The sequence below is a fragment of the Gallinula chloropus genome (assembly GCF_964237585.1).
Source record: "Gallinula chloropus genome assembly, chromosome: Z".
NCBI classification, from domain to species: Eukaryota; Metazoa; Chordata; class Aves; order Gruiformes; family Rallidae; genus Gallinula; species Gallinula chloropus.
This window is the reverse complement of record NC_140089.1, coordinates 55,908,362-55,934,636: the sequence shown is the minus strand read 5'-3', so window position 1 is coordinate 55,934,636 and position 26,275 is coordinate 55,908,362. Positions and strand designations below refer to the sequence as shown.

Genomic DNA, 26,275 nt, shown 5'->3' with positions numbered 1-26,275 from the left:
AGAGACTGCTGAGCGTGATTGCCAGAGGACTGCCAGGCCCTGAGCATCTACAGGGGCACAGAAATCTGCTGGCTGTTCACGCTATTGCTAAGTGCAGAATCCAGTTTACTTCTAAAAGTTACAAATTCTGACATAAAGTACTTGAAACATGAATTTCTATAAATCACTGCTCCACTTCAGAGGCTTTTTAGAGCCGTATAGAGATTGCTCATAAACTCGATTTCCCTGGAATGTCCCAAAGCTGTATTTGATGGGAACTAACCCACTTTTTTCTTTGTTTTTCTCATATGTGCCAAGAGGAGTGTCCAGTGGGGACGTACGGGGTGCAGTGTGCTGAGCCCTGCAAGTGTATGAATGGTGGGAAATGCTACCATATTGGTGGTGCCTGTCTCTGTGAAGCAGGATACACTGGAGAGCAGTGTGAAACAAGGCTTTGTCCTGAAGGAATTTATGGTCTCAAGTGTGATAAAAGATGTCCCTGGCACAGGCCCACTACCTGGAGGTAGGCTTTACACCCTTGAACCTGTTCTTCTGTAGAGAAGATAGAAATCTGAAAAGAAAGATTTCCTGATTTTTCTAGTACTTTCATGCAATCTGAAGCAGCGAAGGACTTGTGAGAGAATCTGGTATTCCCTAACTGGATCAGGAAACTCTCAGCCCAAAAGAGCTTCTGAATTACAGTGCTTGCAGCTATATGTGATCTTAATATTCATTGCTGTATTTATTTGGTTGCTTACCCGCCAAATAAATATTATGACAAAGTGGGACCTTTGTCTCTGTTTACCAGGTGGGTAGATCATTACATTGCTCACTGTGTGTAGGCAGGATAGATCATATATCCCTTGCACGTTCTGGTGTGCTGTAAGTGCAAAATAACTGAAATCAGTAGATGTGGTCAGTTGATGGCAGCTCCAGCCAATCCTCGTGCTTGTCAGCCTCTATGCTTCGTGAAGGGTTAGATATAGGTATACCTGGGAGGTTCTATTATTTTCCAGGGGTCCAGAGAGCACCAGCAGGTAACAAGCCTCTTATGCAAAGAGTTTTTTCAGAAATGGTTCTTGTTGATTGCCTCTTTTGGTAGATATGCAAGGATTTGAGCTAGAGTGTGTATTGAACCCAGCCCTCTGTTCTCCGTGACCAGGTGAAAGTATCCATTTTTCCCTTGGTACTCAACAGTCAAGAGAAAAGAGAGAGTGAGCACTGGCTGGCTGAGACTAAGGCCACATAAACCCCGTTTCCTCAGTGGGGTACAGCAACAGCGCTGTGACCTGGTATGAGCAGATCCATACGTCCCTGCCACTTCCCATCACAGGTTGGGGGGTTTACAGAAACTTGTCATTCTGAAGATGCAGTTTGCAGGAAGAAGCAAAAAAGGCCTCTGTCTGCCTTTGTCAACATTAGCGCCTTGTTTTGTACAGGAATGTACAAAATGTAGGAATTGTAGCATTTCAGGCTGGTTTTGGCATGTCTTTACTCACGTGACACCTGGTGTAAAAAGAGCACACTGTAGCTACGTACTTTTCTAGAAGGGTTTTTCCTTTTGTCTTGTAAGCTCTTTCTGGTGATCTTCCACCCCTGCTTCACATTTGTAAATAAGACTGTGGGAGGTCATTCTGCATCACCAACTAATTTGGTATAGTTAGGCTGGGATTAGGGTTTTTTCAGGACACGTTCTGGTGGCATTTCTTTTGTCTCTTGCTTTCTCTGAGGGATATGTGCATACATATATATATAGGCTCCCTTTCTTAATGTATAAATCTTACTGCCAATTAGTCTGACTTCATGAAAACCCATAAAAATCCTTCAAAAGTATTACAGCTTCCTACATCTATTTACAGGACAGTGATGTATGTCTTAAAATGCCAGTACTAGTAGTTTTATAAATACGTTCTAATTTAGATCTCAAGAACTGTTCAGTTGTAGATTGTCATTTTTAGTCCTGAATTACTTATCCTTCCATCCCCTCCTGGCAGCTGTCACCCTGTGTCTGGGGAATGCTCCTGCAAGCCTGGCTGGTCGGGGCTCTACTGCAACGAGACGTGTTCTCCAGGAATCTATGGCGAGTCATGTCAGCAGATCTGCAGCTGCCAAAATGGTGCTGACTGCAATAGTGTGACTGGAAAATGCACCTGTGCCCCCGGATTTGAGGTAAATAAGTCTCTCTTTTGCAGTACATTTTCAACTCCATTGGCTTTAGTTGAGTGCCAAGTTCTTCATGGTGCCCGAGTGTCCTTTCTCCACCACAGGAAAAGAAAGGTAACGGTATTTAGGTACATAAATAATACTGGGCATTTTATAAGATTCTGAGGCAAATCTGGGATTGGTTCTCAGCACTGAAGTGAAGGCATTTCAGGAAAGAAAAGATAGTGACTTTGTAAGACAGTGATAAGTAGGAGGATGTGCTTGTGAGGTGTAAATAAAGGGAGGAATGATGGTTTCAATCATTATCTTGCTGCAGCAGCTCCTGATGTTCCATCCAGAGAAAATCTAGAGCAAGACACTTCAGGTGGATTATTCTGCAGCTTTTACATGCATTTGCGGTTACCTGTGCTTTGGATATTTACAGGGTGACTGTTGTAGGAACAACAACTGTGAAAACTTCAGTCAAATTAATTCCTAAAAATACTGTAGACATCCACGTTCCATGAACCTGCTGTCTTACCGAGATTTGGTTTCGTGAAGGGCTTCCTTATTACTTAAGATACTGTCCATTGATCTAACCAAGTGGTGTTTGCTGTGTGACCTGAGCTCTCCCAACAACTAACAGGAAAGTAATGCTTACTGTGGACTTAAAGAGCATGAAGGAGTCCCTCGCCATGAAATTTCAGATACCTTAGTGACAGCCTGGAACAGGCATGTTCTCTGGCTTTTGTAGCACCTGAGTCAGTCTACAGAATGTACTGGTTCTATTGTCTGAATAGTTTTTAGACTCTGTTTTTGTGTCATTCAGGGTGCTGCTTGTGGTACTGCCTGTCTTCTGGGGACGTATGGAATAAACTGTTCATCTGTATGCAACTGCAAAAACGAAGCCATCTGTTCACCAGTAGATGGTTCTTGTGCCTGCAAAGCAGGTAAGCATCCCTTCAGATTAATTTCCTTTTTCCCTAATCATAAAATGAATTTGAGTTTTGGAAGTAGAGAAGAAGAAAGAAACTTAATAAAAAGCAGACCACGCTGAAGGCCATATCACCAGCTGATTTATGCTTCTGCTGCTCTGGGAGGTGAAAACTAGGAAACCATCTGCCCCAAGAAGAGTGCACATGCCTCATGTTTGTGTTCTCAGTGGGCTGGAGGCTGCTGCGGCTTAGTGAATTACTGGTGTTTACCCTGAGGTGTGCCACCACTTCTCTCTTGGTGGCAGTGCTGTCATCTGCTGGATGTACCACAGGCATGCCTGCCATGTGTCTGACAGCAGCCTGCCTAGTCGAAATGCATAGGCGGGTTTCCCTCAGCCTGGGTGTGCATGACCTTTGGCTGCAACCCTTGCCCCTCTCAGCCACACAGAGGCACCGATTTCTTCCTGCCATTTTAGCACTGATGTTAGTATCTACTGGCAATTTATTCTATTTGAATGCTCTTTTCCTCACCAGCTCTCTGAGAAAACCTTGCCTAAGACCCTTCCAAGCCTTTGCGCGCTGTTCCCTGCTTCTGTGAGAAACTTTCTAGGTCTCCCAGTATTCGTGTGACTAGACTGACGCTCCTTGACCTCCCTGCCTGGCTCTCACCTCCCAGCAGTAATTCTGATGGACATTGTACCCCCTCAGAAACTGCACGTCCCTGCCCACCTCTGTCAGGGACTGATTTTTGCCTGAAATGACCCCTAAATGTGAAGTTCTCTATCCAGGGCACGAGGCGGCTTCGTTTCAATCCATGTGTTTTGCACAGTCTATTGATTAGGCTCAGTGCAGAATTACTTTTCCCTTGGCTTGCTGTAAACAAGGTACAAAATTAGAACCTTGGCTTGTGTCACTGCTGATGGTCACGTCAGACTGTCTCCTGCCGTTTCTATTGTATCAGATGGTCACATTTTTAAAAATCTATTTCCATTTCTCTGCCTCCAGCGTGCAGTCTGCAAATCATTGCTACCCAGCATAATCAGCAGTGAAGGGTGCATTTTAGACCCATTTCCCATTACAGTCTTTTTTGCATCTGGAGGGAAGTACAGCAATGATCTAGAAGGTCTTCCATGTATCCTTGGAGAAATGCAACTTAGGCACTGCTGCTATGTTTCCTTCTGTTTTGTGTCTAGGATTTTAGTTTCTAAACTGTATTGCAGAACTCCATCTGTTCAGTACTGGCGGAAGAATGATGACAGCAGCAGCTTGAATGTAGGGAATACGGTCCTTGCTTTTTCAACCCATGCCTTAAACCTTCAGTATCCTCTGGTTCTTGGTAGTGTAATTTCAAGGTGTCTGTGTTTTCCTTGCCAATCTGCCCTGAATTGCTATTGCACGGTGGCACCCATCTGCAAATGTGTGCTGTGCAGAGATGTCAGGAGGTGCCCTTCACCACCCTTGTTCCAACGTGGACGAGTCCTCGTCTGAAACTGCTGCTACTAGCCTGTAGCTAGTGGTACCCTGGCATTGCACATCTCCGAAAGATGCTGCCTGATAGGCAGAGTGAAACACGTCCTCAGAGAGGAATGGGGGAAAACTTGGATTAATTTGTCACTTGAAATTCTTCTTTTTGGCAGGTTGGCATGGTGTAGATTGCTCAATAAATTGTCCCAGAAGTACCTGGGGGCTTGGCTGTAACTTAACTTGCCAGTGCCTTAACGGAGGGGCTTGCAAAGCTCTGGATGGAACCTGTACCTGTGCTCCAGGCTGGAGAGGAGAAAAATGTGAATTCCCTTGCCAGGTAGTTTCATAATTTCACCAGATTTTGCACTGAATTTTGTCGGGGGGATAAGTCTCCAAGGAGGACTGCTCCTGGTAGCCCATACACAACTGGGTTGAAGATTGGGGACACATGACGACAAATCTTTGGGAAGAACTCTGCAGTGCAACACACTGAAGTGCAGAAAACACACAGTTAAGATGCACAGATGAAAAACTCTTCCTGCTTCCATGCTTTAAAGTTGAGCCTCAGACTTTTCTCCAGCTCCTTTAGAATTTGTTGAAAAACACAGACCCAAATTTTTCCCTGTTGGCATCAAATGCTCTCCAGAGTGCTTCTGTTAAAGCAGAAAAAACTATGAGAGGAAAGAATGTGCCAGAAATAGATACTTAACATCAAACAACCTAGTTTTGATTACATTATCTTCTATCTCTGGTACAATATGAACGGAGAAGTTGCCTTCATTCTTAGTCAGCTGTGAGAAGGCACTGCGAAGAGTGCAGTGACAGACAGGTCTTTGCCTTCCTCTTGGGGCTCTGACGCTGTCACCCCGACATTGAGAACTGCAAAGTTAGAAATCATTGCACTGCCATAACATTGCCTCATCAGGTCTGCTACACCTTGCAATTTGTGCTTGGGGAGAGCAATCAAAATATCTAATTTCAAAGGTTTTAAAATGGTAAAAGTCAAAACCGATTTGTTTTATTCCATAACTGTTTTTTATTACATTTTGTAGTCAAAACATGAACTCTTTCTCTGAAAAACTGGCTCCATCTTTTCCAGTGATAGTGTTTGGTTTTCTGGGAAATTCTTAGAAACTCCAGTTTTTAAATAAATTCTCTGCTCTACAGGAGGACTGTGTGGGGCTGGAAGGAGACAGGGGTCAGTTCTGTGGCTGTTTTGTTCCATCTGTGATTCACAGGTATGGAAATGTTGTTGAGTGTGGGATCCACAGGCAAACTGGGAGTAGGAGGGTAGACGGGTCAATCTGAAACCTTGCGCGCCTTCACAGAACCATTCCTCAGGAAGTGGTGAAGAGCTGTAAATATGCAAGGCTGTGCTGGCAGCTCTGGTACGTAAAGCCTTGCGTGCAGGAACCCAGAAAGCTTGGCTCTGGCAGCCAAAAAGAGGATCAGTTGTGCAGAAGCTGTGCTTCCACTTAGGTTTTTCAAACTTGAGAACTCAAGTGTCTCTGCACATATTTTGTTCTGCATGAAAATTGTTGCACTTTTCTGCAAGGTTTCTCTGGCATTTTCCTTGTGGTTTTAGGAAGTATTTGTATTTGGTTATCCATTAGAATTTGTGTTTGGCACTGTTGTCTATGGAGAGCAAGGTAATTTGAAAACATGATGAAACTCTGCAGAAAGGCATGCTATCACAAACCTTTTATCTCCAGGAAGGGATTTGAGTTCTCACCTAAATGTCTATGTAAGTGTTGGGAAAACTCTTCCAGCTTCCATAAGATGGAGTTGACACTCTTAAGTATGCCCCTCTCAGAGGGTTCTGGAGTTTTGTGTCTCCGTGCGATACTGTAGCGTTGCAAGCTTCAGCTTTCCTGTTTGTATTCAAGGGTCAGTAGTCTCTGTGGACTCTCTCCACAGGAGTCCTCACAGAAAGAGAGGGAGGCTGCCACAGCCAGCACTCACCTAACTGAGCCCAGAGTGTTCTTGGCCTTATTGTCGTCCCAAAAGCCGCAGTGCGACCTCCCCTCAGTCACTCAGATACCGCTGGGAAATGGCAAGGCTGCAAAAATAATAAAAGTAATTGGAGTGAATGATGAGAAAATAGTAGTATTGTCATTGTGCCATCGATGAGTAGTTTGTGAGACACTAGGGCAGACAAATCACCAGAGACCAAAAGTGTGGTAACGAATGAAGCCAGGTTAAAGTAGGTAGATTCTATGATTTGAAAGTCCGTAGTAAAAGTGTAGCATCTTTTTGTAACAGGTTCTAAAAATGAGCTGGCCGGTGTGATAGAACTATCCTGGGTGGAGATGACGACTTCAGGCGTAGCACAGACCTTGACTGCGTGACCTCAGGTATTGGAAAGGAGACACTGCTTTTAGCTTCAGTGAAATCTTCATCTATGGAAAGGAAAAAGATTTTGCTAGAAAGAGACTTTGTGCGTGATTCTAGAAAAAATGGAGTATCTGTCCTGGAATGATGTCATCACAACAGCGTGTGTAACGGACTAGTTTCAACACGTTGGTGTTGTCAGGACACACTGTATGACATAAAGAGCATAGTTTGCTTTCTGTTCGGTGTCTGGAAATATCCTCCTCCCACGCTTCACACGTCAGAGCAATACTCCTGAGCAATACTTTCATAACACGGTCTCAAATAGCTGCTCTATAAAGTTACACTGCAGAGATAGCATCAGAAGGTAGGATTAAGAAAGGTGTTGTGGAACATATGTATATGCATAATAAGTGGAGCAGCAGGCAAAGGGTTTGTGACAATAGAGGAAGGAACTAAATTCAACAAAGTATGTTAGAATAGCTTGGGGTTTTTTTCTTTTAGGTTTGTTAAAGTAACCATCAGACTTGGTATTTTTTGGTGTTTAGTATTACCTACCAAAACAGCGAGGATCTCTAGGGAGATCGAGCCATGTAACTCGTATCGAGTGTATAATTAAAAGACTGAATCTTGAATGAAATTAAAATACGGGAAAGGTTCCAAGTTAAGTTCTGTGAGTGCTAATTGTGCATTGTGCTAATTGTGCTGCTGTGCAACAGCTATTTCTCTTGATGCGTTACCTAATATTCTAATTTATCAGGAAAAAAATACCAGAAGGGATTAGAGCAGTAAAGGAGGAGATTTTATGGAACGGCCTCTCCCTGTCTGTCTTCCTCGCCCCCCCCTTTTTTTTTCCTCCTTTTTTAAAAGAAACTTGTGCCTTTCGCATAAGAATTAAGTGAATTCCTATTTCTGGTCTCAGGTTCTCTAAAAGTTAGGTGATGTGTAGCTGGCTGTATCATGTCATGAGTACTTAAAGGATCACTGGAAAACATTGGTAAGTTTTTCTCAGTGAAGTAATGGCTATTTGTTTTCCAAGTTAGGAAACAGGTAAGAAGTCAAGGTCTAAGATGACCATACTCCTCTACAGATAAAACTATCCAGTCTATCTTTTTAAATGACTTTTCTTCAAATATGCCTTAGGAGTTGTTTGTGTTGGAGAGGACATACTATGTGTAGTCAAATGTGTATAACATAAAAACTAGAGATGCATTTCACCTGCAACCCAAGTCAGCATGGCCTGACAAGTAACAGAATGTCAGTTAAGTCATGAAGAGCTGGGATATAGCAAACCCTAGAGGAAGACGAGCAAATCTCCATTTGTGAGTGTAAAGCCTTGAACTGCACGAATAATGAGGACGCCATTGCCAGCCTTGTGTGTTTAGAAAGCAGCGCTAATTCAGAGTCAGGAAGTGCTCTGAAGAGTAGTTCACGGCTGTATAGAAAGTGTAGGAAGGAATGACGGTTTGTTCTTTCTGATTCCAGTCTGTTCCCCTGGGATTTATGGACACCGCTGCAGCCAGACATGCCCCCAGTGTGTACACAGCAGTGGTCCCTGCCACCATATTACTGGCTTACGTGACTGCTTACCTGGGTTTACAGGAGCCCTCTGTAACGAAGGTACAAGTTGTAGTAAAGACTCTCTGGGACAGAGAGACCAGGCACTTCAGCAATTTTCCTTCCGTCGCTTGGAAGCCATAAAACCAACAGCAGTTGCTGTTGTAGTGCTTGCAGCGTATAAATTAGGAATCTTAAGCAGGTTTAAACTGTTTGAACATTTGATCCTACAGTATGAAACCCACTGTATTGTTATTTGTATTATTTGTATAATGAGCATGTATAAAGGGCTTCCCAGAATTTCTAATGCCTTACTGAACATTATACTAAGCAGTACCTGTCTTGATCCTAGTATCAAGATTCCTCTTGAAATAAAGAAAAGGTAATCCCATTCTGATTACTAAGGAGTTCTAATTGTGTTTTGTTCCAGTATGTCCCAGTGGCAGATTTGGCAAGAACTGCATTGGAATATGCACGTGCATCAGTAACGGAACGTGCAATCCTATTGATAAATTCTGTCAGTGTTACCCTGGCTGGATTGGTAGTGACTGCTCTCAACGTAAGTATGAAATGTTCCCCTTTCTTTTAACAACAATCAATTCGGGTTTGGCTATTTACATTATCTAGTATTTAGTAAAAAACCCACTGTCCAAGTCAGAAATGAGGACTGTGTGGTATAGGAGGAAGAAATCCGAAAGTTTTCTTCTTCAGTTTATCAGCACTATCAGCAACATAATTGCACTCTGGCTTTTCTAAGAAGTGGGATGGAGAATATGAGAGAAGAGACCAATTTTCAGTCTTTCACTGCCCAAGAAGAGTTGTAGAGGATCTGCAGAGAGCTTCTGGCTGCTTCTTGCAGAAGCCACCCCTGCTTCCCCCCTTCGCCACCAGAACCTTGCCACATAAAAGCACAACGCAGATACCCGTTTTTACTGCCATTCTACCTCACTTGAGGAGTATTGCCTTGGTATGCTAAACCAGTGAAGACTTTGTTACTGACTCAGAGTGCTAGGCCCTAATTTCATTATGTTTCATAGGAGTTCTTTTATTAAATAATTCAGCATTCTCCAGATGCCTTGTCAGGTCTATGAAAATACTGATAATAGGAGAGAAATACCTGAGGCAGAATTCTCACGAGAAATAGATCCAATTCCATGAAGTACCAAAATCCACACGGTCCAAAACACTGTATTCCAAAGTTTCAGTCAACCCATTTCTGTGAATAAAAGAAGCCACACCAAAGCCTGATACGTCAACATTCCAAAGAGACTGTGCTGATTTCCAGGGAGGTGCATTTCCGAATACCATCCCGCATTGGTTTCACGTCACTTATGGTAACTCATTTATGGCTTGGCTAGTCCAGGTTAACTAGCTCTGTACCAGTGCAATGTAGCAGCTGGTGACTTTGGAAAAAAAACTCTTTGCTGTCTAAATTCTGTGAAGTGATTGGCATGCACAACTAAGTATCATAGCAAGATAAATCTTGAGCCGATTCCTGTGGAAGCCAGTAGCAAGAAAGGCGTCTGGTTTTATGGTAAAATAAGTAGGTATTTTGGAGAGTAGAAGAATAGGGGTATTTAGGAGGAGGAGAGACTTACTCACAAATCAATAACAAGAAAATGGTGCCAGCAATATGAATGGAAGCATCTATTTAGACTATGCTCATGGGCTGTAACAGAGCAAGTTTCTTTGCTTTGTGTACAGGCCTTTTGTTCACATGGAAAATAACGATTCCATTAAATTCTTCTGGAACCAGTAACCTTCTTAAAACTTTTAACCTTTCATCTGTATGGGATTTACATTCCCTCATAGCTGACCACTATTTTCAAACAAAAACAATAACAAAAAGAATCATAAGGCACAACTGAAGCAAAAACAAGAAAAACCAAACTTAGTGTTTATTTTTTTGTCACTACAATGTAGTATATTTCTTAATGAAGTGAAATTTGGGCAAAACCACCACTTTGCAAAAATGCAGCCCACACATAGATGAGTCCTTTTGCATTTAAAGGATTCAGGAATTACTTTTTTTAAAAAATACTATATTCATCAATGCAACCACAGCAGCAAGAGTCCACTTGATAAAGGTACAGTCCTGATCATTTGCACTCTATTTAGGTAATTACCTAGACTCTAACATTAGAAATTAAAGAATTAAGCTTCATATTTAGCCTAAATCTATAGGCTGTGAGATGTGTTTCAACCTTCTCTGTTTGTACTCCTTCAGTTTTGAGGCTTAGAAGACTTATACCTTTGGCTGTGCTGAATGTAACTGCTTGCAGATTAAAAAATAATGAAAAGAGGAAAGTTACTTGGCTTTCTGCGTGGAGAAAGCTGGTATGAGTGTCCTAGTTACTGAGGATCAAGTTTGAATTGCTGGCTTTTTCGACACTTCCAATGTTTTTCAACACTTTTTATGTAGAGTAAAAGAAGTCCTTAGTTAGAGAAAACCCAACCTGTGGCGATTTGCTCAGAATGGAGTAGCCCAAGAAATGGCTTTAAAAGCAAAACAACAAACACCAAGTGAAGCAGTGCTTCTATGTGAATGTAAGCAGCTCTGTTTGTGGATATCACTGATCTTTGTCATTTGGGATCAATTAATGAATTGCTGTGGGTTGTTTTAGCTTGCCCACCTTCCCACTGGGGACCGAACTGCATCCACACGTGCAATTGCCATAATGGAGCTTACTGCAGTGCCTACAATGGGGAGTGCAAATGTACCCCAGGATGGACTGGCCTTTACTGTACACAGAGTAAGTGACTTTTGTCATCCATTCTTGGTCTATAAACGAGTGGCAGAACTTTCCTTTGGTGTTTTCACATTTCAGTCGTTGATGTCTTCCCACGCTGCTAAGCATTTTTGGCCCAGAAGATGTAACACGTTACCTCCGCGGTAGCAGGGGAGGCAGCTGCATAAGCACTGGCAGAGTGCTGGCAACTACATTTGAACTCCTCTTTAGCCTTGCTTTAGAGGAAGACAACTTTTGGCTGCGGCTGGGCATCCCTGTGGAAGAGTCTATCATGTGCACACACAGAATGAATGACTCTGACATTCAGATGCTCCCCCTGCGGATGTGCAGTACTGGCTGTAGTCCATTAATATACTTACCCAGGATGTTTGCATTTTAGTTCTGGAGCAGTTGCTTCACTCCAGTTCTCTTCCCGCTCCTTCTATTGCAGGATGTCCCCTGGGTTTTTACGGGAAGGACTGTGCATTGCTATGCCAGTGTCAGAACGGAGCTGACTGCGACCACATCAGTGGGCAGTGCACCTGCCGCACGGGCTTCATGGGGAAGCACTGTGAGCAAAGTGAGTAGGAATGGCAAGTGTTGGTGCCTAAGAGCAATTACTCAACCCTCAGGGGAGCCTCTGTTTTGGCCAGTGTTTTGATACATCCTCTTTGCTTCAGGGGGAGTCTTAATGGGGTAGATGCTTCAGGAGTTGGACCTGGGCTTTTTCCAGAGAAAACCTGCAGAATTGGTTATGAAGACCTTATCTCTTGCTGTCTTCCCACATCGGCACACATGTCATATGACGTGACACCAGCCAGATGTCTGGCTCCGCTCATACGACTGCATGGGTTTTGAAGCACGGGGCTCTGAGTAGCCTGGGAGACCTGACAGTCTGGTGGAGAAGGACAATTGGTTCCTGTTTTGCCTGTTTCTTCATTGTCTTTTACCCTTTTCTTCTTTTTCGGTTTTCGTTCCTTCCTAATTTCACGGCCTTAGTGGCAGGCCCAGTACAAGTAAAGCCAAATCCCAAGTAGAGACAATTCCCTTCTCCTTTTCCCTCTTCCCTTCTCATAGTCTCCCAGATACACAGAGATCCTCTCGAAGCAAATCTTGTCCGTAGGGGTCTGCCACTGGTGACACATTGCCATCTGCTGGCCGTGGACAGACAGAGTTTAGGGCTAGGAACAAAGGGTAGCGTCCGTGGTGCTGCAGATCAGTAATCCCGATACAGTTAAGAAGCTCCATCTGAAGGCTCGAGTCTGAAACAAGTGAAGGCAAAGAGCAAACCTGGGAGTGACGCAACGGGTACGTGAAACTTCAGGCACTGCTGTCTTCTGCCCACAGCTGTTAAGGCAGGCAGCAGGTGAAGAAGGTGGCAGAAAGAGTTTTCAGAGCCAAGAAAGAGCTGTCAGCAAAGGTGGGGGTGCTCTTGAGGCACTAGAGAGTGTTGCTATGAACTTGGTGGTTAAAATTCTCTGTAATTGGGACAGTGACTGCAGAGGCAAAAGAGAGCAAGGAACCTCAGGAGAGAAGTAAGTTAGCAAGTAACATGCTCTTGCTTCAAGTGACCTGTCAGTTCCTGCTCTGTGTCCCTAAATCCGTCAAATGAATGGCAATTTCCTAGGTAGCTCTTTCCAGAAACTCTCCCATTAGGTTTTGGAATGAGTGCAGAGCTGTCAAAAACTTCTCCTCAGAAAGAAATGCCATGCTATTGATAGTTGTTGATTTTATTTTCTTTTCAGAAGCCATCCCTCACAGTACCGGTGGAAATTCCAACAGTCACTATTTCTCTAACCCCAGTTATCATACTCTGACTCAGTGCGCTACCCCACCTCATGTCAACAACATGGACAGACTGACCCTGGCAAAGGTAGAGCATCAAAATCTCAGTGCTCCTGTGTCAATTAGCTTCTAGTTTATTTCATTTGGTTCCATCATGTTTCAGGTTTGGTTTCTTTTTGTTGTGGGTTGACCCTGGCTGGAGGTCAGGTGCCCAGCAAAGCCGCTCTATAACTCCCCTCCACAGCTGGACAGGGGAGAGAAGATATAACCAAAAGCTTATGAGTTGAGATAAGAGCAGGGAGAGATCATTCCGCAGGTAACATCATGGGCAAAGCATCTAATTTCCTACCAAATCAAAAGAGAGTGAGATAATGAGGTATAAAACCAAATCTTCAAACACCTCCCCTCACCCCTCCCTTCTTCCTGGCCTCAACTTTATTCACAAATTCTCTGCCACCTACCCCCGAGCGGCACGGGACGGGGGCAGAATGGGGATTGTGGCCAGTTAATCACACATTGTCTTTGCCGCTCCTTCCTCTTCAGGCAGAGGACTCCTCACATGCTTCCCCCGCTCCAGTGTGGGGTCTTTCCCACATCAGACAATCCTCCATGAACTTCTCCAACATGAATCCTTACCATGGGGGCTACAGCTCTTCACCAACTGCCCCAGTGTGGCTTACATGTGGCTCAGACCTCCAGGGACAGACTGCTCCAGCCTGCTTCCCCACAGAGCCACAGCTTGCCCCAGGCAAACCTGCTGCGGTGTGGGCTCCTCTGTCCACGGGCTGCAGGTCCTGCCAGGAGCTTGCTCTAATGCAGGCTTCCCATGAGGTCACTGCCTCCTTCAGGTGTGTCCACCCGCTCCAGCATGGAGCTGCAGCTGGGATCTCTACTCGGCATCTTCCTCCTGGGCTGCAGCAGGACTGCCTGCTTCACCATGGTCTTCTCCATGGGCTGCTGGGGAGTCTCCCCTCTGGTGCCTGGAGCGCTTCCTCCCCCTCCTTCTTCCCTGGCCTTGGTGTCTGCAGAGTTTCTTCATCTTCTCACTCCCTTCTCTGGCAGCAAGAAGTGTCTGCCTGTGGGTTTTTTTCCTTCTGAAACATCCTATCACAGAGGTGCTGCCACCATCGCTGATGGGCTCGTCACTGGCCAGCGGTGGGTCCATCCTTGAGCCGTCGGGTATTTACTCTGTCAGACGTAGGGGAAGCTTCTAGGAGCTTCTTGCAGAAGCCACCCCTGGCCCCCCACCGCTACCAAAACCTGGCCACGCAAACCCAAACCACTTTGCCTGATTAGCACCTGGAAATCCTGTAACTTCCCATCAGTTTCAGTTTCTGTTATCTGTCTTCCTTTGAATTAGGCCAAAACCAATCAGCTGTTTGTGAACCTTAAAAACGTGGAACCTGGAAAACGAGGAACTGTCATGGACTACGCGGGAACATTGCCTGCAGACTGGAAACATGGTGGCTACCTCAACGAGCTTGGTAAGAAGGAAGAAGGAGGAGGAGGAGAGGGTGAATGGTATTTACTGTGTTTGGGATAGAGAGGGAAGCAGGGAATTTTTCCTGGTTCTCCGCTCAAGGTAATGCCAAGGTGGTCTGGCTGTGCATGAGGTTCAGGGTTATGGGTTCGACCTTTCTTCAAGGAGACAAAAAAGTGACTCCTTGTGAGGAGCGGTGAATCCACCTGATGCCCAGTGCAGACATGATATGCAAAACTCTCATCATATTGTCATACAACTATTTTCATACTAATTACTTTCATAAATCAATGGGTGTTGTAAATAAGGATCTGCTTTGGCAAAATTACTTTGATTAAATAGGTGTGGGGTTGCATGAATCCTTTTTTGAAATCCCCACCACACAGAATCAAGGCTTTTTGAAGTAGTTTCTCATCATCTGGGCTGCTGCAGATGTAAATTGTAGCAGCATCTTCCCAGCTAAGCCTCCTGTCTGCTAAAACACAGCACATTGTCCATCAAAAGAAAATTCCTGAGAAGGGGTGAGAATTTCTGTATCCTGTTGTCGCTTCATCCTTTCCCAATCTCAAGCATCCCAAAGGCTGGATCACACTCCTCATGTCTCTGCCCAGTGAAAGCCTTAGAAGGGACTCTGAGTGCCATTAATCTTTAGATGATTTAATTACCTTCATTTCTAGTCCTTCTCACTGTCAGGTTCTGGGGATCAGGTGCAGCATCAGAAGCAGTCTGCAGCAGGATTTTTCCCTGCCCATCCCCAGCCTTGGTCTAACAACAGCTCCGCCCGAGACCCGGGGTTTTTAAGAAAACAGTTTAACGCTCAGAGTTCAGCTTTACATTTTCTTAGAGCAGACGTACCAGCACTTGGGACTTCTGAGAGATCCCGGCTGTGGCTACCCCACTGCATGGGGAGATTCTGGAAGACTGGAGGAATGCTGATGTTATGCCTGGTTTCTAGAAGGTGCAGTGGGATTGCTTGGGTAGCTCTAGGCTTGTGACCTGGGTGTCAGGCTTGGCAAAAACAGCAGGACAGCTGACATGAGACCTAGTAAATAAAGATGGAGTAGGAATAAATTTAGTTGGTTTAGGTCTTCTCAAATAACCTAATTTTGTTCTTGGAAACTGTGTATTTTGTTTAGAGAGAGACTGTCTAGAGAAAGTTCCTTTAGACTGCTGTAATGCTTGTAACAGAGTACCATGATGCAATCTTGGTTGCAGTGACCATGAAATGTTGGAGTTCTAGATCCTCAGGGAAGTAAGGAGGGTGCACAGCAAGCTCACTACCCTGGACTGCAGCAGAACATACTTCGGCCTCTTCAGGGACCTGCTCAGTAGAGTACCATGGAACGAAGCCCTGGAAGGACCAGGGGCCCAAGACAGCTGGTTAGTATTCAAGGACTGCCTCCTTCAAGCTCTGGAGAGATGCAGCCCAACAAATGCACCAGGAGACCTTCCTGGATGAACAAGGCGCTCCTGGGCAAACTCAGACAGGGAAAGGAAGCCTACAGAGGGTAGAAGCATGGGCAGGTAGTCTAGGGGGAATAACGAGAAACTGTTCCAACAGCCAGGGACCAGGTTAAGAAAGCTAAAGTGCTGACAGAATTAAATCTGACCTGAGACATCAAGGGCAACATCAAAAGCTTCTATAGCTCCATCAGTGACAAAATGAGGGTGAGAGGAAAAATTGGCCTTGTCTCCAGAAGGAAACAGAAGACGCAGTTACCCAGGATCTGGAGAAGGCTGAGGTACTTCATGACTTTTTGCCTCAGTCTTTCTGGCAAGTGCTCAAGCCACAGTGCCCAAGGCACAGAAAGTGAAAGCACGTGACGGCAAGAGAAGCTTTGCTGCTAAACAGTCACATTACAAGAGTGAGAAATGTCACACTGAAAAGGGAGCAACTTGGTACCAGTTTACTAAAGTGCAAAACGATGCACAAGGTGTGTAGCTGACTTTAATTGAGGTAGTAAGTAGAAACCTAAGGTTTTCCATAATGTAGGTGTACTAATGGTGGTCATGGAGAAACACCATGAACCTCAAGGTTTTTTAAAAGGCTTAAAGGCTTTTAAGCAAAGATTTTAATCACAACACAGTCACGCATAAAGTTTGTCCTTATTTTGATGTACTCAGAGAAGTCACATAAATTTTAATTGGAGATGCACATGCAGATTAGGGGAAAGAAGATTTCAGTGCATTCATACTTTCTGCTGAGACAATCTGCAAAGCTGAGTTCATATTGAAGGGAATACAGAATAAAACAAACTCCAAAGTGGCCAAGGTGTCAGTTAAGATCTATTGGATTCTCCAAGTACCGTGACCATGACTGAATTTGTTTCATTACATAGGTATCCATCTAATGATCCTTATACTGAAGCTCTGAAGTCCAGACTGAAGAATACACAGCTCATTTGGACAGAAATTTTGACAGAAAGATGCCTGTTTCCTAATTGCTGCCCAGAAAATCGTGTGGTTTGGTAGGCTTGTACTAGTGCTAAAGCACAGAACTTCCCAGTTTTAGCCCACAAGGTTTCACTTTGGTGTGACTGAACTGTAATACATCCTTAAAGAAAAGCTATCAAGTGTGCCTGGCTTTTTTTCTTCGCTGTAACAAAAAGGTGTTTTGTTGTGAAAATGTTTCTGTTTTCCAAAGATGACTGCTGTTGGTCCTTCTGCCCTTCACTACCATTTATTTCACCTCATGTACCTGTAGGCTGATGGAATAAAGTTTCTAATGAAAGATGTGAATGCTGTGACGTTTTTTCCTTTCCCTTTCTTTTGCTGAGGGTGGGTCTAGAAATAGCGCAGGAACTATAAAACATGTTACACTTACCCATGCTGGACAACCAAGTCATGTATTTGATGGCATACAAGTCTCTCTCTTAGAGACAGCAAGTAGTTCCTGAGATGCTTTGTCATAAATTGTGGTGGTTTGGCCCTGGCTGGAGGCCAGACGCCCACCAAAGCTGCTCTATCACTTCAGACTTTGGTCATGATTTCACTCCCTTCTTCCCCCGCATTGTGGCACAGGGAGGGGCTTGCTCTAACGTGGGTCACAGCATCTCCTCTATGTCTCCACCTGCTTCATCTAGCGTGGAGCCTCTCCAGGGGCTGCAGGTGGGGTCTCAGCCTTTTCCATGGGCTCTGGGGGGACACCCGCTCCACCATGGCTTTCTCCACAGGCTGCAGGGGCATCATTCTCTCCAGCAGCAGGGCGAGGCCTCCTCTCCCGCCCTCCCCGGCCTTGCTGCCTGCACAGCTCCTTACATCTTCTCACTCCCCTCTTTGGTGGGAAAATGCACCTGCCTGCGTTTTTATTCTCCTAAATGTGATTCCCTGAGGCGCTGTGACATTGGACGATTGGCTCGGCCTTGTTCAGCAGCAACTCTGGCCTTGAATTAGCCCATGTTTACTCTCTCGGGCCTGCAGAGAGCTTCTGGCTGCTTCTTGCAGCAGCCATTTTCTGCAGCCCCCCGCCCCCTTTTCCACCAGGACCCAGCCACGCAAAACTCTGACAGAAATCAAGGCTGATTTTGAGCTCCTGAACTTCTGTGATGTTCTGCCTGTTCCTAGACGAGCCACGTCCAGAAGTAGGGAAATTCTTCCAAGCCAGTCTCTTGAATACTTTAACCTTTACCCTTGAGAAAGATGGGAAGTTGACTTCACAAAAGCAAGATATTTTCCCTTTAATAAATTAATAATAATAACAACAATGATCGCCTTGGATTAATGACTAAGGAGCCAGTAACAACGTACAAACGCAGCATAAAGGGGCAAAGCATATGGCAGTTTCTCCTTTGTAACTCTGACCTCCAACGATTCATTTCAAACACTGGTTACAGGCAGATGTGTGGGAAATTGTTATTTATTTTAGTTCTACTTATTTATTGCTTTAAATATTATTCCAATTTAGTTAGAGTTTGATCAAGGATGAGATTTGGCATAATGGAAGGAGAGAAAGGCAGGAGAAAACCCACAAGAGTGAGCCAAGTGCTTCGGGCTTGTTCCTCAGGGCTCAGTTCTAGGGCTAGTTCCAGTCAATCCTTTTATCAGTGATCCGGGGGCAGGGGTTGGATGCACCGTTAGCAAGTTTACTGATGCTACTAAACCGGCAGCCGCTGTTAAGTCTCTTGAGCAAGAACAGGCCTTGCAGTGGGCTGTAGATACACTGGAGCATGGGGCAGTCATCAAGGGCATGAAATTTAACAAGACAAACTATTGGCTTCTGCACCTTGGGTGGGTGGGTGCCAGGCACAAGTATAAATTCACAGAATAACAGAATATCCTGAGTGGGAAGAGATGCACAAGGATCATCAAGTGCAACTCTTGGCTCCACACAGGGCCGGCCAAGCCAGATCATGTGACTGAGCGCTCAAAGCTGTGTCAAGGCAGGTTCAGACTTGAGCTCAGGATCAATTTCTGTATCAAGAGGGTGATCAAACACTGCAACAGCCTTCCTCAAGGGATGGCCCATGCCCCGTGCCCATCCGTTTCAGAGGCATTTGGACAATGCCCTTAACAACAGGCTTGAACTTTTGGTCAGCCCTGGAGTGGTCGGGCAGTCGGACTAGAAGATTGTTGGAGTTCCTTCCACCAGGGACAGTTCTGTTCTGTTGTGTTTTATTGTCTGTCAAGGTTTGTGAAAGCCAGAAGACCACCAAAAAGTAGTCATCTGACATGGCAGCTTCTGGAAGCTGCCTGAGTGCCATGTTTACTGGTCACCAACGGACAAGTGTGACGTCACCCAGCCCTGTAACCCAGCACACAGGGGTGCCCAACGGCCTCAAGCGCAGACTCCAGCTGAGCAGCCAGCGAGGCTGGAGTGCTGAGCGAGGCTTGGTGCTGCTGCCTTATCCAGGACGTTTTTCCAGTGCGGTATCCCAGAGATACTGAAGGGTGTGTCCAGGGCACACGCGGCGCATCTTCGAGCGCAGCTTCCAGCTGCTGCAGCGCCGTTTGGAGGAAGCAGTTCACCACCCGCAGCTCCTCCCAGCCCACCGCAGCCAGAACAGCATGGCCACGGAGGTGGAACACCGCTGTCCAGTCTGCCTGGACAGCATTGACAACGCCGCCTTCGTGATGCCATGCCTCCACCAGTTCTGCTACGCCTGCATCCTGCGGTGGGCTAACAGCAAACCTGAGTGCCCCCTCTGCAAGAGGGGAGTACAATCCATCTTGCACTCGGTGCGGGCAGACCATGAATTTGAAGAGGTCCACATCAGACCACCACAAGAGGACTCAACATGGCCTGCCATACCTGCAGCTGGAGGAGCGCCCGCACACCCGGGGACCGACAGCCCCCCTCGCCCGCTAGCTGCCCAGCCGCCGGCGGTGGAGACGGTGCCCAGGGCTACAGTGGGTGGCCTGCAGCCAGACACCTGGGCATCTCTCTTTGATGAGCACCCAGCCCTCCTCCAACGCTTTCTGCCGTGGCTACAACAACACCTGAGGGCCACATTTCAACGGCAGCCTTCCACAGCAGATGTGTTGGAGGACCTCATCCGGGCCGTCCTGGGCTTATACGGGCTGGATGAAGACGTGCTGGTCCGGCTGCTGCAGCCCAGCCTGCAGGAGCGCGCAGTGTCGTTCGTGCGCCGGCTCATCAGTGTCGCCGTGCGGCGCTGCCGCAGGGAGGCCCGACGTCTCCTGGGCCTGGAGGATGGCCCTGCAGCCGAGGCGCGGGAGGGCAGGCCCACCTCTGCCCCCCATCCTGCTGCCTCCAGAGCCGGCTCTCCTGCCCCTGGACCAGCCCCCTCCAGCAGCCCAGCTGGGGCTCGGGAAGAGGAGCGCCCCAGCACCTCGGCCGCTGCTCTTGCTGGGCATCCCACCAGCCCACACCACGCCCCCTCTCCCATCCACGGGGAGCGTGAAGAGCCGGCGGCGGGTCTGGGGCAGGCTGTGGCAGGTCCCTCCAGTGCCAGCCAGGGCAGGGACCGTGCCCCTGGGAGACCAAGACGAGCAGCAAAGAGGAGGGCCAGCGGCTCCCAGGACTCTTCCCAGCCCCCCAAGAGGCCACCCTCCCAGGAAAACTAGACCTGGGCCCAGGAGCTGCCAACACCAGAGCCGGTCCAGCAGCTGGGGCACACCCCCATCACTCGCCACCCCAGCGCTGTCCACCACCTTCACTGGACCCAGGAAGTGCACTGGCAGCAGCAGAGGTGAGTTGTGGGGGAAACCCTGGGCAGCTGGGAGGGTTGCCTGGTGCTTTGTAAAGGCTGTAAAACTGAAGTAACTGTTTTCTCTCCGGCTGGCAGAGGATGAAGGCACGAGGGTTACGGGTAGCTGGGCAGCTGCCGACTTGCGCAGCCTGAGGCGGCACGCAGCGGGCCGGGAGGGGGGTGGGGGGCAGGTTGCGGGACCGGCACCCCCACGTGACGCGAGGTCCGCTGCGAGCGTGGCGGGGGAGCTGTGCTGCTCCTGCGGCCGAGCCCGAAGGAGCCTTTTCCTGGGAGGCGGGGCCACCCGGAGGTGCTCGGGGCCGCGGCCTTCTGGCTGGGCCAGAATGTCTGGGCGGTGCGCAGCGGGAGGAGGCGGTGGGCTCTGGAGGATGGGCTCGGTGAGGCCCCGTGTCGCGGCGGGAGGAGGGCACGCCTTGGCACCCGTCGTCCGCGGCGGCGGCGGGGAGGGAGCGTCTGGAAGGCTTTGGGCGGGTGAGGCTGGGCGGTGGGCGGCATCCCGGAGCGAGCGGTGGGTGTCCCCCGGTCCCGGGTGCCGTCTGGGGCCGTTGGGGCCCTGTAGGCAGGTCCGGATGTTAAGACGCGGGCCTGGGGGCAGCGCGGGAGGTTGTGCCAGGTGGGGCGGAGGGTCGCTGAGGTCTTTGCCGGGCTGTGTGTGTGAGGAATGTCGGCGGGGTCCGCCCCGGGACGAGCTCCGGCAGCCGTCCCGTCGGGGCGACTTTCCCCCCTTGGGCAGCACACCTGCGACTGCACGGTGTCTGCCCCTCACCAGACTGATTCTGGTGTAGGCAGTCTGTCTTGTTGCCCTTACTCTGAACCGTCTTGTCCTAAAGAAAGGCTGCACTGGCCCCAGTGCTCCTTGCTGGCAGGCTCTGGGGCTTCTTGCAGCGTTACGGTTGTGGGTTGTGAGGCAGATGAAGCTACAGAGCAAGACCCCTTGCGGCCTCAGTGATGACTGGCAGTGGTATTGGAAACCACCAGCACTTCACGGAACTTCCAGCTCCTGATAGCTTGCTAGGTCCTGTATAGTGATCTGCTCCTGCGAGTCACCCTTCCTGGTGACCAGGCTTTCTCCCGGCACTGGGTAGTGTTCAGATGCCTGCTCTCAGGGCCCTGTGCTCCAGCGTTGCAGCTCAGGCTGGAAGTGCTAGATCCCTTGTGGTTTTAGCTGGAATTAGCATGATTGGCAGTAGAAATCCTTACCCTTGGGGATCTCTTAGCATAGGATAGAAGTGATGCTTCAGGAAGTCTGTTTCTGGAGGATACCTTGTTGCAGTGCTTTGCCCTTTCTAGTTCGTTTATAGTGCCGTGAAAAACAAACGTTTCTTTTGGGCAAAATCGTCTGCAAGTGCTGGAGCTGTTGCATCATGACATTTACCCTACGTCAGTTGGTACAAACTGGTTGAATGCATGTGGTTCTGTGTAGCTGTGTCTTTGGGTTTACGTAGTCCCATGTAGATAACACTGTATACTAGACCAACAGTTCTCTGTGGTCATCAGTGGCTTGTGGAGCTATGTAAGCCCTCTATGATTTCAAAATAACAACAGCAAGGGTGTGCAACGAATCCCAAAGGTTGACAATGGCACTAAGAATGTGGGAAACAAAATAATTCTCAGGCACTAGGAAACTCTTAGAAAAACTGCCTGGGTTTTGTGCTATCTGTGCACTACAGTAACTGTCTGCAGAAGTCGTAGGATGAGGCTAAACCATTCTGTCATGCCTGGTGTTTCAAGCTATTGGTACAGCATTAGGTCTGAGGCAAAGTGGTTTCTGCTTGGTAAACATTTCCTTTTTTTTTTCTTTTTTAATGTGGGAGTTGTGATTAACATTATGCTGTGACTATTCAGCAGGTGTTAGAACAAGTCGTTTGACCCAAGGTGATTACATTGGAGATCCCTCCGTGCCCTTGCTTTGGCTAGAGCGAGGCTTTGCATGTCCCCTGGGATCTGGCTGTATTGACCAGGCCCCAGTCTGAAGGAAGTTTTGTCCCTGCCTGTCTGAAATGGAATAAAGTAGGGTGAGGGACTTTTCAGATGAAACTTTGATATAGGAACAGCTCAGCTCTGTTGTTTTGGGGTGTTTTCTGAAGTGTTGTCTTTTTATTTTGTGTCAGCTTCACTCTGTCTTTAACAACTGAAGATTTTCCTTTTGTCTTCTCTCCTGTTGACTCCAAGTATGTGCCTAGGAATCTCTCTATCAGGTAATGCAACCTGGGATGCAATATCTTATTTAGAGAGGTTTTTGTGCTGGGAATGGCTGAAAGCAATCGATTTGTTTAGTTAAATAAATAAATAAATGACAGCTCACTCTTCTGGACAGTTGTTGACTTGTGCTTAGATATTAACAATGTATGTAATCAGTATTGCTCCACACAATTAGAATAGTCAATATTACGCTTACAGGCAAGAATAGCATTTTAATGGCATTTGAATTTAGTATTCCAACTGTTTGTTTTGTTTGAGGCTCTGCTTAGAGACCAGTTTTTCCTCCTGGGGTTATGAAGTATATTGGGGGGACAGGACTTTATTAGCAGGAGCATCTACTGCACTACAAGCAGCAGTTATTTAAGGGTGACTGAAAAGAGTTCCTTTTTCTAAACTCTGACATACCACCACGTTCTAGATAATGTGTTTTTCCATGTGGAATTTGGTCATCTGCATTTGTAGGTTATAGTTGGCTGTGAATTTCTATATTTTGGAGTCACAACCTGAAAAATGCATTTGAAGTATGGTCATGTTGTCCAGATTATTGCAAAATATTAGCGGAAACGTAACGACTTGATAATAAATTTAAGCGTGATGTGTTGGGAATGTGGTGTGTGTCCCGTCCCGTCCGTGTCCCCCGCTCCCCTCCCTTCCCCCTCACCCCTTGTGGTTTTCTGTATTTCTTTTTTCCATATCCCTTCTTTTTTACTTCCATGTAAGCCTAAACCGAGATTGCCTTCTAGCTAAATGTGGCAGGGGGATGAAATTTGTGAGATCAGCTGATGCTCACAAATCGCTAGATGGCAGTGCCGCAGTTGCTGTCACCGAAAGTGCCTGTTTGCACTGGGCTGTCTGAGTTTCCTTTGTGTTTTCAGTGCAGTAATACAAAGCGTTCTACTTGGCAGGAGGACATAGAAGTCACTTCCTTATGAAATTAGGCTGGATTTCAGCAGGAGTTGCTGCAAATGTTGTGTTTGTGGCTTGGACAGTGGAGAATTATCTATTACTGGTTTTTTTAAGTCACTGAAAAGAGCAGCCACTTCCCTACCCATCTGGCATTGAGGATTTGCAGGCTGATCTTACTGGGGAGCTTTTTCCCTGGATCTCCCGTAGGGGAGGGTAGAAACGTTCACTGGAAACTTTGCTGAGGCCTGAACATTGTTTAAAAGTCCGTGGGTTGGTTGGGTTCTTTGCCTTCCATGTTCTTTCAGCCCAGTGCTTTCTGGTTTCTTCCGTGTAAGTGGTTTCAGATAGGCGGTTCAGATGAAAGTATTTAACCACATGTCCTGTAGGATCAATTTTAATTGTCAGCAGTTCTAGATTCTTTCAAGATGATGAGCTATTTGCTTCCAATTACACCTATCATAGTTTTGCTTTTCTCTTGTGAATTTTCTCTTTCCATCTCTCATCTTTTTCCTTCACCTTATTATTTTTATGCTTTTTCATGCAGCATTTGCAAACTACACCTGGCTTTTGTTGAGAATTCGGTGTATAGCAAAGTGTTACCTGGGCAAACTTCTTGTTCATCCCTGCCAAGTCAGGAGTTCACAAGGAGATTGTTGATTGTGTGAAGAGTTGGGTAAGCTAAAGGGAGAAGGATGATAGGGAGCATTTAGGCTTCAGGCTTCTCTAATTTTTGCAGGTTTGGGCTTGCTATTGCTGTTCAATGCTTGCTTCACTTTTCAGTTTGGTAATAACAGTAATTTTCCCTCTTGTCCTGGTTTTGGTCAGGATGGAGTTAAATTCATTTGTAGCAGCAGATGGAATGCTGATGTTGTTAATTGCTGTCAGACAGTCAAGGACTTTCTCAGCTCTTCATGAGAAAGGAGGGGCGAGGCCAGGACAGGTGACCTAACTGACCAAAGAGAGTATTCCACGCCAGTTACGTCCTGCCCAGGATATCGGGGGGCTGACGGGAGGAAGGCCGAGGGCGGCTCCGGGACGCGCGGTTCTTGGGGGACGGTCGGGTTCTGGGACGGCTCTGGGTGGCACGGCCTGAGTTGTGGGTTTGGTGAGAAACTGCACTGTGTATCAACAGCTTCATATATTTTTGCTCTAAAGTCCTGTCAGCATTGTTAGACTGTATCTTTCTGTTATCTTAGTAAACTCTCCTTATCCCAACCCACGGGCCTCTTATTTCTTGGTTTTGGGGTTATTTGCCCCTTCCTTTTCCCTTCCCTTACCTCTTACCCTCCCCTCCCCCCCTTCCCTTTTCCCTGCTCTTTTCCTTTAAGGAGCAGGCAGCTGCGTGGATCTCGGCTCTCAGCCGGGGTGAAACCACGACAGAGGTGAAATCAAGCAGCAGCTGAAAGGAGCCTTGATGAAAGAAAGTGTTTCTGGGAGGGTTTGGTCAGTGATTACAGATGTTGCACAGTGGGAAATTCTCTCTTTGTTTGCTGTGTATAATTGGAAGAAGAATGACTTTAGAAATACTTCTGCGAGGAGGAACGTGAACTCCCGTAGGTGAGTGAAAAGACAAAATCTTACTGCAAATTCTTCTGCTTAGTGAACTTTAGGGGAGGGCTGTGTAGCTCCTTTCTGAGGGATGCTGAGATGTGCTCATTCGTCAAGGTCAGTCTGTTCCCCACCAGGCAGTTACTGACCCTTTCATCCTGTCTGCAGAGAAGCTTTCAAGTTAATTGAAAAGGTACTCAGAACCCACAGTCCCTGGGTCATCAGAGCTTTTAGGAGGTGTGCTGCACAGGAACCATACTTGCTTTCCGAGTCTGGGCTCAAATGCTGAATCTTGAGTTACTTTATTTCCTCTTACAACACATACTGGTTGTAAGAGGAAATAAACTTTCTCCTTTGTGATTTCAATGCTTTCATTTGGTTTTGATGCTCCTTAGCCTGTCCAGACTAACACTGGCATCCTACTTTTTGTATTTTTCAGTTTGGTCATAACAGTAATTTTCCCTCTACATTAAACATAGCTGTATACACATTTTAAACAGCAGTGAGGGTTTTTTCTTTTTTTTTAGAGGAACCCCCCCTGTATTTTTGTAAGTGGAGTTCTTTATAAATACCTGTGAGTACTTTTACTCAACACATTACCTAAGGCTTTTCCTCTGATACTTGTTAAATGTAGTAAGCTGTCAGTCCTCAGTAGCTACTGAGGTAATGGATATGATGGAAAATATTTTCCTGCCAATTTTTCAGACATAAATTCCTTTCTGTAGGGTTTTTATGTTATTAAAATGTCCTTATGGAATTGCTACCTCAGGGAGTGGTACAAACAATCTCGGTCTGGTTTACCAGACTTGGGAGGAAGCAGGGGGTTTTAGGTGACTTCCTCTGCACTGAAGAACAAAAATCTCCAGGTGTTAATCTTAGTCTTTCATCCTCTCCTTTTCATCTCCTGAGGCCTTTCTCTTAATTTAGGGGGTTTTAAATAAGCACATAGCTTTACTTTTCCACAAGTAGTGCACTGTACAGGTGTAGTCAAAGATGCTGAAAGATACTTTCAATGTAATGTGGCCTTCAAAAGAAAAGCCAAAGTTT

The 26,275-nt window shown here is 46.5% G+C and overlaps 1 protein-coding gene across 1 annotated transcript in view; it reads left to right on the top strand.

Annotated features, from left to right (window-relative positions):
• Positions 1-287: 287 nt before the first annotated feature.
• Positions 288-26,275, top strand: part of LOC311203684 (uncharacterized protein) — a gene marked incomplete at its 5' end in the record, with an annotated part of 53,543 nt that continues 27,555 nt past the window's right edge. The window contains 11 exons of the mRNA XM_084278439.1: positions 288-502; positions 1,974-2,148; positions 2,951-3,071; positions 4,694-4,857; positions 6,106-6,169; positions 8,337-8,471; positions 8,839-8,967; positions 11,033-11,161; positions 11,589-11,717; positions 12,883-13,010; positions 14,283-14,406. Of these exons, the coding sequence (XP_084134565.1) occupies positions 288-502; positions 1,974-2,148; positions 2,951-3,071; positions 4,694-4,857; positions 6,106-6,169; positions 8,337-8,471; positions 8,839-8,967; positions 11,033-11,161; positions 11,589-11,717; positions 12,883-13,010; positions 14,283-14,406 (1,513 nt within the window). The remainder of the gene's footprint in view (positions 503-1,973; positions 2,149-2,950; positions 3,072-4,693; positions 4,858-6,105; positions 6,170-8,336; positions 8,472-8,838; positions 8,968-11,032; positions 11,162-11,588; positions 11,718-12,882; positions 13,011-14,282; positions 14,407-26,275) is intronic.